We start from the raw sequence: 16205 nt of genomic DNA, 5'->3' as shown, positions 1-16205 counted from the left end.
TATTAAACTATGGAGTTCTAGCCCTATTTTTTATTCTAAATTAGCAAAATTTCCAAGAAGCTACTAATCTTGGTTAGATAAGGCTTTTTAGAACTCCTTCTTCCGGGCGTGGTCCTCCTCATATGTCGGCGAGCCACTCCTCTACGTCCCTTGGAAGGAGAAAAGAGGGCCCATTTGCATTAGTTTGAGGAGTTTCGACTTCCGTTGGAATTTCTTGTGGGTGTTCCATGTAGGGCTGTTCACGAGCCGAGCCGAACCGAGCGGACCTTTGCTCGTGCTTGGCTCGTTTTCAAACCGAACCGAGCGGAGCGGCTCATTTAAAACCGAGCATCAAATCAAGCGAGCATTTTTCGAGCAGTAAAAATTCCGAGCAAGCGTCGAGCGAAGTTCGAGCGATTTGGACAACCGTGTCGCCCAATTTAAATTTGCTGAGAGATAGTAACAATGTTGGGTATCACGTTTTATGTCTTTAAAAACATGCATATTTCATGGCATAATATTTTTCTTATGAATAACAATGTTGTGGCTGACGAGACGATGATCATATTGCACAAACAATTACGTTGAGAGCAGAAGATGATCGACTTAGGGTAATGACATGAAACATTGAGGCGATGAACAGACTTTCGATTATCGTTTAGGGTTTAACTTTTAGTTTTGATTTTAATTTTTTTATTGGCGTGGTTAGGCTAGTACGTATAATAGTTGTAAATTTGTATATAGTTGACCAAAATCTAATAGATTGGTACATATAAAACTATAAATTTAATTTATATTTAAGTATATATGTATGTGTAAGTGTGAGTATATATATAGGTGTATGTGTGTGTATATATGTATAATTTATATTTGTGTATATATATGTGTATATACATGTTTATAGATGTATGTATATATGTATATGTATATATATACTAATTAAATAATAATTCGAGCCGAACCGAGTCGAGCGAACCTTTGCTCATGCTTGGCTCGTTTACAAACCGAACCGAGCAGAGCGGCTCGTTTACAACCGAGCGTCAAATCGAGCGAGCATTTTCCGAGCAATTTCCGAACGAGCGTCGAGCGAGTGACGAGCGGCGAGCGATTTGAACGGCCCTAGTTCCATGGGAGGTTCTGGGGGAAAGTCTTCCCACCCGGTAGGGTTGTTAACCCCGAGTGCCAAGTTCCAGTCCTGTTGTGGAAGGACTGGCTCCATAGGAGGTGCTACAAGAATGTTTAACCTTTGGTGCAAAAGGTTAATTTCTTGGAAGCTACTTTCAAGTCCCATCGTAAGATCGTTAATACGGTCAATTAGGACCTCCTCTACTGACGTCATTTCGTCAAGAGCTTCCCTCAATGCTATCACATAGTGCACAAGTGTAGCTTCAACGGAGGGCCTTCTTCCCCTTCGGCTGTTTGAGGAATGAACGGATGATGTTTCGCTGTTTTCACTCGCCATTCTACGAAAAATAAACCAAAAGCAGTTTATATGACGAAACAGTTTCTGGACACGGCCCCGTGCTCATTGAGCACGGCCCCGTGTTCATCTTTCTGCAGAATTTCGAAGCAAGGAATCTTGGGTTTTTAAGTTATTTTCTGAATTTATGTAGACTTTTTGGTCATAAATAACTTTAAACAATGTTACACAACATGTTTTCACCAAGATTCCATGATCAAAACTCATTGTTTCCTACCACAAAGGATGAAGAATTCAAACTTTTCATGGTAGTTCTTGAAGAAAGATGAAAAGAAGGAAATGTCTAGAAGAGGAAAGGACAAGATGGATTATTGGAACCTTCTTTTAGACTTACCTAGGATTGTTTGAGAGAAGATTCCTTCAAATCTCTGTCCCAAGTTGGTCCAAATGTGCAGGATTTTTGGCTGCATTTATAGAAAACGACAGCCTTCTGGACACGGCCCCGTGTCCGCTGGACACGGCCCCGTGTGCAGATGAAATTCTGACACAGTTTGTCCGTATTCTGACGTTCTGATCAGAAGGGAATCTTTTGGTGGACACGGGGGCGTGTTGGCCGGGCACGGCCCCGTGTCGGAAAGCTGTTTTATGAAGTTTGTCGCTACTAAGGAGTTTATTTATATCGGGTGGCTCTTGATTTGTTGGAACAACCCCATAGTGCCTAATATACCTTAATTGTCCTATACTAAGGCGAGAACGCAAGAGGTTATCGGTGAGGGTAATTCCTATTTTCATTCTAGGTGGACAAGTGCAACCCTTTTCCGGGCTCTCGTTAAAGAAGGTGTATGCCGAATCACTCAGGTCTATGTATGCACCGAACGAAGTCGATGGGGAGTCCTTCACGGCACAATCGACACAGGGACGACTATCGTCCACGTCTTTTCTAGGTATGAAGGTATTTTCGGGAGCAACGAGGTTGTCGGAATGCGGTTCCAACATTTCCTCATGGTCATCATCTTGGGATGGATCTATAAAATCCTTCCTAAGTTCTTTTGACCAATTGAGAATTAGTTCTTCTAGTTGAAATAACTCGTCAAGGAGCATTTCTCCTAGAATATCTGGCTGGGCGCATTCGAGGGAGAGATAGTGCTTATTTTTACTTTCGCCCCTCTTAAGGTTACAAGGAATCGGTGGGTCTATATAGTGGGGCCTATAATTGAGAAAATAACATTTTAATTCCTCATGTTCGCCTCCACATAATCGACACCACATACCATAGGAGTGCCGAAAGTAAAAAGAATTACTATCACTCATGTTTGTGTCAGAAATTACCAACCGCCGGGATCTAACGGTTCTGTTTTCAGTAAGAGAATCTTGGGCACGGGGGCGTGTTGAGTGGACACGGCCCCGTGTTCAGCTTACTGTCTGACTTAAAACAGGATTGCCAGTTCCAATGATTGAGCACGGGGGCGTGTTCAGCAGGCACGGCCCCGTGCTGAGCTCTGCAGAAGCTGAAAATCTACGAAAAATCCTAAAAATAAAAGAAAAAATAAAAATATGATTAGGCCGTTGATTCCTAACTTTCTTAAAATCCTTGTGTCCCCGGCAACGGCGCCAAAAACTTGATGTGCGTGAAGTGTGTTATATTTTAGATGTATATTTAAGCCCCTTTTTACACTTTTAGCCAAGTTTTAAATTTATAAAACACGATATTTACTAACACTAAACACACATATGGGCAAGTGCACCCATCGTGGACGTAGTATAGTGTTGGTAAGATACCGAGGTCGTCCAAGGGCACAAGAGCTTTTAATACCGGTTTATCCTCAACGTCTAATCAAATCAAAAAGTGAGAAAAATGTTTTAAACTAAGAAAAATAAAAACTAACTAAATGCTGAAAAATAAAATAAAATAAAAACAGATAGACAAGATGAATCACTTGGATCCGACACGTGTGTTAGTATAACCTTTGATTATTTTCGCACTTTTGCACTTGTTTAAGAGATTATCTTAGTTATTGTAGTAGGCACCTCTTTTGAAGGCGACGTTACCCTCAACCCAGTAGTTTGAGTCAGCAAGGATACAATCCTAAAGGGTCGGATTATTGAAAGATAATGAATTAAGTTATTAATGCAAATTGTGGTAGGCCCCGCTTTCGGCGGTGACGTTACCCTCGGCTAAGTAGTCTGAGTCAGCAGGGATACAGTCCTAAATAGCCGGGTTATAGTATTAATAGTAGTTAACTTATGAGGGGGTCAAAGAGTTTGGATCCCCGCCATCCAATACCTATGGGCATTGAAGGAGATCCTACTAAATTTGACCCAGGTCCCAAGCAGGACCTCTAAACGCTGAACAAGGGCAAGACCCTTACCAAACCGTTCCCTTAACCCCCGACCAGGTAGCCAACATACCTCCATATAGACCGTGGAGATATGAATGGTGAAAATCTTTTATTTTATATAGACAGTAAAATAACGCCAAGACACCACGGACAAACGATAAGGAAAGATCACCTTCAACATAAGTAACTAGTTATTAAAGTCATTAATACAAAACCAAATAAAAAGTGCAAAAGATTAAAAATAAAAAGTATTATACTAAACACTTGTCTTCACCAAGTGATGTAAGAGACTTAGGCAAACATGGCCTTGATTGTCAAGAACTCTTACGATCAATCTTGGATCCCGAGACGACTCACACACTCTATGATGGACAATGGATGATGGTGGTGGATGATGGTGTTATGGTGGTGGTGGGTGGTGGATGAAGTGTGAGAGAGGTGGTGTGCCAAGGGATGAGATGGAATGAAACCAAGCACCCCTATTTATAGGCTGAACAGAAGGCTGGGCACGGCCCCGTGTCCGCTGGACACACCCCCGTGCCCGTCTGACATTCTCTCTCTTCATTAATTGTAATTCGCAATTACAATTAATGCGCCTGCTGTACTTTCACCACGCCCCCGTGCCCGCTGGACTCGGCCCCGTGGTGGGCAATGGAAGCTTCTACTGGTTTGTCTTTTCTGCTGCTTCTTGGGCACGGCCCCGTGTTCGCTGGACACGGGGCGTGTTCAGTCTTCTGATTTCTCTTCTTTGCCTTGGGGGTTGCCGTTGAGGGTCCGGGCAGTCTACTTTTATCCCTTTTCTTGTATTTATGCTAGAATTAGTTGTCTTTTTGCTTCTTTTGTGATTTTGAGCTCATTTCATCCTGAAAATACAAAAGGAAGACAAAAACACTCTTTTTCCAACATTAGTACTTAAAAAGGGTTAGTTTTATGCCTTAATTGATGTGATTTATATGTTGCATTTTACACACATCAATCTCAAATTTTGTCAGCTACACGACAACCTACAACGTACTAATGTCTATTAGACGAATGGGCCGTGCCTTGGCTTAGAGTTTAATGTTTTGAGTTACGTTTCTTATATTGTTCCGAGTGATAATTATTTGTCAAAATAATTAATATTTCAACTTAATCATATGTCGTGTTGGAATATTTGTTCGTTCAATATTCTAGTATCAATACTTCTAAAGTATCTTATATATGGTTTCCTTCCCAAGGATGGGATGTCGGAAATATATTTTTAAGTCCCTTTTTGAGAATATATACTTAACCATTTTTATGTATAACACCAACCTCCGATACTTTGTATTTTGTCATAAAAATTATGGCGAGTTTTATGTTTGAAAAACATAGTCTAAAATATACTAGTAAACACTTGTCCAGAAAATATTTACTAAGTGTTAGGATTTTCGGAAAATTTTCGCCATAGTCTCCTTTGTAAATGGAGGTGTCCATGCTTAATAGCATATCATTTTCTTTTACATATATCCCGTAGATCGTTCTCACATAATCAACCCGACCATTAGACATGCAATATACTACTTATGTCATTTCAGCTTTATTAATCAAAACTGGACCGTTTTCGAGCATTTTAATAAAATAGTTAACCTTCTCCAAAAATTCCCAATTTTTTTTTTGCAGAATGTCATATACGATCCAAATTTTATTATGTAAAAATATCGGGGGTCCAGTTCATTACCAATATTTTATAGAAATTCATTTACCGGACTGTAATCAGATTTGTCACTTTCTGACTGCAGTCTACGGAATAATTAACTAAAAATTAATCGTAAGTCTGATTAACGAAATTCCAGTTGGAGGATCACCGCGACAACAATGATCATCTACAGTAAAAATTCCATGAGCTAATTCTACTCAGGTTTTAAGTTATGACTAAAAATACAACACACATTTTCTGCAGTAAAAACACAGCTTGAGCTGCTGTCCAAAAACAGTGCTTTAAAAATAGTAAACGACCTCGAAAAATTACGATTCCAGCGCCATTTGATCCGTTTTTTTTAAATGCATAATTTAGGCTTTAGAAAATTAGTTTTTCGACTTATAATGATCCACTTACAGCCAGTTGAAGTTGGCTAAAAATGCTAATCAGCATGCTTTTTATAGTGTAAATGTTACTAAAAACGCATCAACAAGTGTCCTAACAACGGGTTTATCAATAAATTAATGATCAAACATCATGCATGCTTTAACCAACTTAATCCAACCAGATTTTATGTAAGTTTATGTCCATGTTCCTTGTTCAATTCTCTTTTTATGTTCTTGTGTTAAACATTAACTACAATCTTTCGAACGATAAACGTAGAAGTGATCAAGAGTTAAATCGAAGACTTACAACTAGCACAAAGGCTAGGGATGAAGTTGTGAACAAAGAATGATGATGAAAATGGCATGAGAATGCAAGGTGTGATGTTTCTTCAAGACCTCCAAGCTCTAAGCTTCACAAGATTCCTTCTAGCACTTGTTTTGGACTTGAAAATGGATCAAATGAGTGAGTGTTGGTGTGATGGTGGTGGTGGCGGATATATGCAGCCGAGAGGCAGAGAGAGGGTGAGAAAATGGTGGAGTGAACTTGTTGGTGAAGGTGAAATGATGAGATAATCTCTAGCCCACTCTATAAGTAATGATGGTGATTTCTTGGCAAGTGTAGTAAATAAAAGAGGTCCAATAAAAAATAGAAGGAATATTTGGTAGGGGATTTGAAATGATTGAGGGTGGGTCCCCTTGCTTGAGCCGAAAATTAGAGAGGGGGGGGGGTTAATTGTAAGTTTTATTATAAGTAGGTGATTTCTTGGAAGGTTTAGGGTATTTTCTAAAGTAGTAAGTGTATGACATATTTTTATAGTGTGTTGGGATTTTTGGGACCATAATTAGTTAAAAATAATAAAGTAATGTTTCTGACAAAATTTTTGGTGTCCCGGGTAATGTCCAGTTGTTCGGTTAAGTATCGTTCCGTTAAAGTGTTAAATTGTACCGTATAGTGTCTTTTATGCATCTTTTGTAACACAATTAATTTCCAACACTTAGGAAAGCATTTAGGACTATTTAGTCAATTCTCTGCATAATACGAGTATGTTAAAAGCTGAATTTTTGCTGAAAATGCAGAATTCTGCACTTAAAATGAGTTTTAGGCACTTTCCGGCACTCAAACTATCACCTAGTGACACAGTCTTATGGTCCTCATTTCCCTACACCCATACTAGTGTAGTACTTTGTCCCTGGCCCATACTGGGTCTCAAAACAATGTCTGTCTAAGTACTGGCACTGTCAGTATATTCCTGAGTTATCCGCTAACTGTGGTAGCTGTGCTTTGTGCATCAAGTATGTCACTAAAGTTTGTATGTAATGAGTGGAGTGACAGTATGAAATGTGATGCATGTGTATGTAAGTCACGGAAATCAGAAAGCAGTTTACGTCATCATTGGTAATCAAGCACAGTCATTAAGCACGTAATTAAGATTAATTAATTGTACGGATACCTGGTTTAGTAAGGGTTGTCACAGTCTACATCTTACCCTCCTCAGACCCTATCTTTGCTTTGCTATTGGTGGGATTTACTGAATATGATGATGTAATTGTATTGCTTTAAGTACAAGCGATTGCAGTATTAATATTGTTATGAGTCAGGGTTTTTTTAGCGGTCAACAAAAGCCTGGTCACCCAAGTAAATCCAATGGCCAAAGGTCACCCACACCCATGAACGCAGATGGTGTTGATGACCCAGCCTGTCACAATTCTAGATGAAACTCATCGCCCGAAAGCAAATTGTGGTAAAACCCTTGGCTCAACCGAGAATATTTTTGCTCTGTATGAGACTATAACCCATAACCTCCACATTAAAACTTCATCGGTTTGTTAATACAACAAAAGGTCAATAGCTTAGAGGTCTTATTTGAATTTTATTTTTCCCCAAAAGAGTGGTAATTTATTTTCAAAGTTGTGGACTTTTTTTCAACCCAATCTTTGAAATGACACATTGGAAAGGGAATTTTGAAATCTTGATAAAAAGCTAAATTATTGAGATTCTTTAAATTTTGGCTCCTTAACTATTTCTTGTAGTGACAAAGTACTCGCTTATTTTATATTCGAAGGACTGTATTTTTGGTTATGTCCAATAAGACTACACATGGGGTGGGGCCTTATAATGTCTTTGATGGTCAAATATATGATAATGTACTATCTATGTTGCCTAAAGTACAAGTTACAATAAAGTGTTTTTCTACTACACGTAACAAAAATGTCTTGTGATAGGCTAGTTTTAAAATCATAATATGAGGAAAAAAACATCTTGTGTGATGCATGGTAATAACTAGTTTTGAAATCATGATATGAGAAAAAAAAAACATCTTGTTTGATGCATGGGAATAACTAATGTAAGAAACTATAAAACAGGATTCCAAGTATTTTTACCCATTGAGATAAATTAACTTTGTAAAACCTAATATAAATGATACCAAGTATTGTTACCCTTTAAAATTAATTAATTTTGTAAAACTAATGAAAACTGATTGATGCTTGTCTTCTCCCTTTTCCAATCTTTGGGACCGTTTGTTTACATCTTAATAGGGCTCTTAATGGTTCAGAGCTCTTACTGGTTCAGCACTTAATGGTTCAGACTGTTTGTTTCGTGAGCAGATGTCTGAATGGTTCAGACATTTGCCCCTGAATAGTTAAGTATTATACCGAGTCTGAATGGTTAAGACCTCTAATCTAAATTGGTCAGACATTTATGGTTAAGCATTATACTGGCTCTTAATGGTTCAGAACTCTTACTGGTTCAACACTTAATGGTTCAGACATCTTACTGATTCAGCACTTAACCATTTAGAAGTTGCCAAACAGCCCCTTAGTTTTTGAGATCACGTCAGCCAGTTGAACTGATAAACTGCTAATACTGGTGAGTTAAGAGGTAAAAGCATCGGTTAAAACTTAAAACCTTGTTAGAGAGGTTTAACTGAAATTTTTAAACGTAAAAGACGTGATTCTTAATTAGTATTGTTATTGAGAGATATTGTCTTTCAAATTAACTTGCTTTGATTACAATCACTCATAAAACGAAACTCAAAATGAACTGCAGAGTCCGTAATGCATTGTTTCATACGTTCATGTCTTTTGGTTTGCTTTTTGTATTTTTCTTTATGTATTGTAGTTGGTATTTGCTTCATTTTTCTTTAAAAAGTTGGGATATCAGATACAATAATTGAAAGTAATATGAATATATGAAGGGGTAGCCCACCTTCAGGGCCCACACAGTAAAAAGTTGATCTAAACAAAACAACGACGTCGAGATTTGAACTCTCGAATATTTAAATATACCTATACTATCCTTTTACGTAATCTTTTATTAAGTTAGGGGAAGGTTAATTGGGGAACATTAAAAAAGTGGAGAATAGCGGAGATCTGACTCAAACGAACTTCGATTGGACTCATTCCAGCGACGTTGGAACCGGCTCATCGAACCCTAACTAAGATCTCTTAACCCTAAACCCTAAATCCTAACTCCTAAACTCTAAACCCTAAAGCTAAAAAATAAGGCTAAAATATAAGCTAAACCGTAAAATCTAAACTCTAAAACCTAAAAGCTAAACCCTAAAGGCTAAACCTAAAGCTAAACCCTAAATCTAAACCCTAAATCCTATAGCTAAACCCTAAACCCTAAAGCTACACCCTAAAAGCCAAACCCTAAAGCTAAACCCTAAAAGCCAAACCCTAATATATTTAGGGTTTAGAGGTTATGATTTAGGGTTTAGGGTCAAGAGATCCTAGTTAGGGTTCGACGAGCAGGTTCCAACGCCGCTGGAATGAGTCCAATCAAAGTTCGTTTAAGTCAGTTCCCTGTTGTTCCCCACTTTTTTTAGTGTTCCCCAATAAACTTCACACTATTAAGTTATACTTTTTACCATTCTTTTTAAACACATTTCTACAATTTATTTCTAAAGTCTACTTTATAACTTATAACTTAAGCTACACCATTTTAATAAGAATGAACACTGGTATTACTAGACAAGAGTCCATCTTTTAAAAGTTAATATAGCTACTCTTTCACATGTTTTATAAATTATTTTGCACCTTATGTGTAATCTCATTCTAATTATTTTTTTAAAAATGGACATACAAATGCAAATATCTTTAGTTATTAAATATGATCTTAAATGTAGCGTTAAGTTATTATACAAAGACTTCTAAAAATAAGAAGTGTACAAAGACACAATGGATCACACAAGATGACACAATGTCGAGCAAAATATAACACCATGTCGAGCAAACTATAACACAATGCCGAAAAATATTACACCATGTCGAGGAAAAAAGTCACAATGAGTCGCAAAAAAACACAATGACGCAAATATAGAAAAGACACAATGATAATAAACAAAAATTCTAAAATCTACAACCTATAAATCTAAAAGCGAAAACCTAAAATCTCATATCATAGAGTTCGATGAGACGGTTCCAATACCACTTAAATGAGGTCAATCAGAGTTCATTTGATACCCTTTCTACGACTTCTTATTTTTAGCAGATTTTGTATTTGATAACCACTTAATTGCATCAACTAGAGATGCTACGGATTAGGCATGCATATTATAGATATCGATAGTCAGAATCTCACATCCACTTAAAAATCTTGTTTTGTAATCGTTGGGTACATGTTATTGACTATTGCATTTGTCGGTACACCCATGTGTGGACTTATATAGTTGAAATTACTCGTTAGGATGCTTATTGCGTAAAACTTGATTTCAAACTCACCTAATAACCGAAGTGCCATATCAAGTACTCAATCATACTTTTTACAACTCTATAATTTAATACCTTACGGTTTTTAACAATTTTTATATATTATTTTTTTAATATTTTATAAGATTATATAATATATTAGTATATTCAGTTTCAATTTAGGTAAATGCATACTTGATCAAGTATCACTATGTACCATACTTGAACAAGTATCACTATGTACCATACTTGAACAAGTATCACCAAACCCATAAAATTTCCAAAACTAAACTCATATCAGTCTCATATTTGAAAACCTATCCCATTAAGTGTGTTAAATGTTTTAGCCTTCTAAGTTTTTGTTAACGAAGTTAAGATATTTTTTACCATCCCTAGCAAACATCAACCCACTTGTCATGATATTGTTTTACCTGTTTCTTACTTAAGAATAAATAAGTAATAACCCTAAACAATTGTGAGCCTAAGAAAATGTGTCCATAGTCCAGTAGTAGTCAGTTTATCAAAGCCCCCCTTGGTTACTTAGATAGACAAAAGGTCCAACCCCAAGAAGCATTATATGTCTCTTTGAATGTCTTTATTATGTGTCTTCTTAGAGAGAGAAACACATGCAAATATAGAGAGAGAAACAAAGAGTTGGTAAGCAAGGTGTCAATTGTCAAAGAAATATGTGTATTAGTACTGATCAGAAAAAGAGATAATTGCATGTGTTTTAGTTTCTGGGAGTGGGAATTGTTTAAAGACAGAAGCCATAACCTGCATACAGAATCTCACCTCCAAATATAGCAACACAAAGGATACCATCATCTGTTTCTTAACATTCATCTTCTCTCTCTACAACTCTCTTTCTTTCTCTCTCTCTCTCTAGACCCATTCTCTGATCATAAGTTTCTTTACAGATATTCTCTTATATAAAGACTGTACTCCAGAACAAAACACAAGTGGGTTTTGATCTTTTGTTCCAAATAATTGCATGAGTCATTGAATCTCAACTTTTTAAGTCTTAAAGATTGGATCTTTTTTGTGGGTTATGTGATATTCAAACCCATGTCTACTCTCAAAAAAAATCTATCAGCACTACTGTTCTTGTTTTTGTTCTTCATATCCTTTTGTCTCCTCAAAAACCCTTCTTTAGGTATGTAATCTGACCTCAATTATTTTTCTTATCATTTGATCTTCTCCATTTTTTATTTTTTTTCTTTTAATTTGACTGATAGGTTGCTAGCTACTTATTTACTTCTATATATTTTGTTTTACAGTTTACAGGTTTGCATTGGCTTCCAAACACCAAGAATCTGATCTCTACTTTCAGGTTAGATTTTAATGTTAAATTACTTTCTAAAACAAATTGAGATTTAACTATTTTTTTTTCACACATAAACCCCCAAAAAATTGAACTAAACCCTTTAATAATTTTAGGTTTGATTATTTTTGGTTCATATGTATTTATGTGTAATGTGTGTGTGTATGTATGGGAAGATATTGCTATACCCTAGCAGTACAATTTTATTTGCCACTATTAAACATAAGAGACCAGGTAGGGTTTCATTTATAGTTATATAAACTACACATATGATCCGGTATAGTTTAATATTAGAAAGAAAGTTAATTTATAAACCAATTAAAAAGTCACTTCAAACCATACATGAATGATATGAACAACCTATATATAAAATAAAACTGAGGTGTATGAAGTTATTTTGATGGGTCATGTTAAGCCTAATGAAGGAGACAGTTATGGGCCACTTTTGATTCTTATAGATAACGAGTTGACGCCAACCCGCGCGTTGCAGCGGGAAGTTTTGATGCGTGTATGCCAAAATTGTTACAATTTATACAGTTACCACGGGTGTGTAAATAGCGTTGGTGGGCGTTTTTTTTGTATACATTAGGTTAGAATATATGTGTCGTAAATGTGGTATACATAATTTTTGGATGACGGCGATTAAAAATATGCGATTAAACATATATGCATCAAAATATGTGGTTAGAATATCGGTGGTTAGAATATCGGGGGTCGGGCACAGTGTATAGAGGCGACGCACCAGAGGGACACCGTGACCCTACCCCCATTGAAACTGTTGATTCCACCGGAAAAGAATAGTCGGTGTGAGTTCACGCCATCATCCGCCACCCCTCTCTCCCTAGCCGATCTATCTACGCATGTTATCTATTGAGAATACCAGCGGCAGTTGCCCGTTCCATTTAGAGTGGTGTGGTGCCCAATCGAGGGGAAATCACCACCGTCCTCACCACCGGTCTTCTGCAGACTATGCCACCGTTATCAATTACTACCGGAACTGTCACAACTCTTCCTTTGTCAAACCACCATAGAAACCTTCAAAGGAAACCACAAAACTCTGTCTAGGATTTGAAAAAAAATAGATGATACAATGAAACCTAAATTTAATATTTCCTATAATTATGAACATTTTAATAACAATAACAGAAATACCAACCCAAGAATAACCTTCCTTCATCTCTCAAAAAAAAAACACAAATGCTTCTCTCTTTAAACTTTGCTATACAATCGCGTATAATATACATAATACATGTTCTTTGTGTCTAATGACTACATATCTTTGTACATTATATACACCAATTGAAATTCATCATTTTCGTTTGATTGTAAGCACATGCAAATTTGAAATTGTATCTGTAATCAAATAATCAATCACTATAAATTGCATATGACAAACAGATCTTGATGTCACGATTCAAGAAGAAAAAATACAGGCAAACATACAAAACGCGTATGACAAAGTAAAAAAGTTAAACTCTTACAAATGTTTACCCAATATCCTTATGTATTTGCAGATAAAAAGAATAATCACAAACATGGAAAAAAAAGATTGTTTGGTGTACGGAGTCAATAAAAAAAGCTATTCAAGAAGAATTTCTAAATGATAAAGTTAAATCATGAAAAAAATGTTTAGCTTTGATGATGCGAACGTAAATGAATGGTCGTTTGGTTTTGATTTAAGAATGAAGATTGAAGAAAGGGATTTGGTTTGAAATAGAGAAGTGGAAGCGTTCAATTAAAACAACGATGATGTGGCTATTTTATTTATGAATATATATGGTTATATGTCATGAAACGATGCGATGAATCAACACACCAATTCATAAGATGGTTGATTAACTTTTCTTTTCGAACGGAACGTCGTTTTAGTTATAACTTTGAAGAGCAAGTTACTTTTTTGTATAATTATACATAAATGAATGAATCGGTGTCTATTATGGGTGATTTGGTGCCTTTTGAATGAAGCAATGCGATGTGCAGTTGACGCAACCTAAATAATATTTAAGGGGTGTGTATATTGGGATATGTTGGTTTGGATTATGTGTTTATTAAGGAAAAAATATTAGTTAACGGTGTGATGTAAAAAGATACAACTTTTGAGTTATCCTAAGTAATGTATTATTCAAGGGGTGTGTATATTGGGACATGTTGGTTTGGGAGGTAATATTTAAGGGATGTGTATATTGGGACATGTTGGTTTGGGTTATGTGTTTATTAAACCAAAGGTATTATTAAAGGGTGTGATGTAAAGAGACACAACTTTTGACTTACTCTAAGGCACCCCAAGTTACTTTTTGTAGGGTTATGTAATAAGCTTTAAAGATAGTTCTTTAATTAGAAGTTAATAGCTATATTATATGAGACAAAATAGATATAATAGATGCGATTTAAAAGTTTCAAATTCAAATATATAATGGGGTAGAGGATCCTGTAAAAAGTGCTCAAAGTGTAAGAAGTGTGAGAAGTGTATTATAACACTATATATAATACTATATAACACCATATAAACACCGTATAACCAATGTAACACCATATAATACCATATAACACTATGTAACAGTATATATCATTATATAACAAATATAACACTATAGGTTGTCTGATAGCATGTCTATGATAGATGTATAGTGTTATATTTATTATATAATGATATATAGTGTTACATAGTGTTATATGGTATTATATGGTGTTACATATTGTTATACGGTGTTTATATGGTGTTATATAGTAATATATATAGTGTTATAGTACACTTTTCACACTTCTTACACTTTGAGCACTTTTTACAGGATCCTTACCCTATATAATGGTGGAAAATGTGTGTTATATGTATTCAAGCTTCGTTACGTTTACATGTGAAAAAAGTATATATATTTTTTGGAAAATGATTATAACCAACAAAAAACACAAGATACCGTTGTTATTTTTCATTGTTCAATAAGTTCAAAAAACGAGTTTTATTAGATCTTATTACATGCATATTTGAATGACTTGTAAATAGTTTTAGTAGTTAAGTGCCCTAGAAAAAAAAAAAGAAATAAATAGTTGATAAGACATATATAATACATAAATGATAAAACTCCAAAATATAACGTACAATGTTGAATATCGATATCAATAAAAGGAATAAAATAATATAAAATAAAACAAGATAGATTATATTATCTTTCTACCCAACCATATGGATCCAAAAATCATGAAATTACTAACCTATTAAAAAGGCGCATGTTAGCTTGTGTACACTAGTCACTGACCTTATGACCCCAATAATCAGTCCTTTTGTGAGGGACCCAGCCCCGGGTAACTCGGGGTCATGTTCGCTAATAAGTTCAACTTCCCGTGAACCCCACCTTGTGCTCTTTTGGACTTTGGCAGGCGCATGTTAGCAAACATCCTTATATCTATAATTGATTTAATGTACAATATATGTCCATCTCCTTAAACTCATGTTGTGTTACACATTGCCATATACAGGATATTGCCAATAGTGAAAAAGAGACTTTGTGGGCTTGGACCACCACCACTTCAAGGAGGAGATTAACCGGGCCCGGCTCATCGCCGCCGCGTTGTGCTTGGAAATGCGGGCGGTGCACCCCATGCAAGCCGGTTCACGTGCCGGTGCCACCAGGGAATCCGGTGACCGCGGAGTACTACCCGGAAGCATGGAGGTGCAAATGTGGAAATAGATTGTACATGCCATGATGCATGCATGGCTTTTTATTTGGGACTTACTAAGTTACTAGTTTGTAGTTTGTTCTATTAATTACGAGGGGTATTGTGTCATTAATCAATTCGGTAGGACTAATGTCGCAAAAATGAAAACTATATAGAAGCTTGATTAATCTATAGCAATAATATTAGGAATCATTTGAGGAATTTGAATCTTCTATTTTATATTTATTTTTCCCATTCACTTGATTAATTATAAATAGGGCTCTAAACGAATCGAACAAACATGAACAATGCCTTGTTCGTGTTCGTTCGTTAAGGAAATAAATGTCTTTACGAACGTTCATGAACACTTACAGAACGAAATTTTATGATCGTGTTCGTTCATTAAGGAAATGAACGTGTTCACGAACACAAAAAAAATCAGCGAAAGCGACATAGTCTAGAGGTGGATGGCGAAGGAAGCAAACTTGAAGCCATAATAATGGAACAGAGGTTAATAGTGTTCGTCAATGTGAATATTGAGTAAGGAAAGGAGAATAGTGCATAAGCATGGTGGGAATAGGATTTTCTATTTTAATTTTAACATAATAAAATAATAAAAGTTTAAGAATATAAAAAGTTTAGATAAAATAAGTAAAAGTACAAAAAAACTCATAAAGAAGCTTGTAATCTTAGAAACTTACAAAATACAAAGATTTGAAATGTAACTTAGATATAATCTAAGTGTTGATATTGA

The 16205-nt window shown here is 35.8% G+C and overlaps 1 protein-coding gene across 1 annotated transcript; it reads left to right on the top strand.

The window, feature by feature from the left end:
* Nucleotides 1-10972: 10972 nt before the first annotated feature.
* On the top strand, nucleotides 10973-15693 carry LOC110869589. The gene is made up of 3 exons (XM_022118834.2): nucleotides 10973-11629; nucleotides 11754-11806; nucleotides 15272-15693. Exons 1-3 carry the CDS (start codon nucleotides 11542-11544, stop codon nucleotides 15497-15499), a joined length of 369 nt encoding a protein of 122 aa, XP_021974526.1. The 5' UTR covers nucleotides 10973-11541; the 3' UTR covers nucleotides 15500-15693.
* Nucleotides 15694-16205: the final 512 nt, after the last annotated feature.

This window comes from Helianthus annuus, chromosome 1 (genome assembly GCF_002127325.2).
Source record: "Helianthus annuus cultivar XRQ/B chromosome 1, HanXRQr2.0-SUNRISE, whole genome shotgun sequence".
In the NCBI taxonomy this organism is placed as follows: domain Eukaryota; kingdom Viridiplantae; phylum Streptophyta; class Magnoliopsida; order Asterales; family Asteraceae; genus Helianthus; species Helianthus annuus.
Note: the sequence above shows the minus strand (reverse complement) of the source record. Positions and strands in the feature narration are given on the sequence as shown.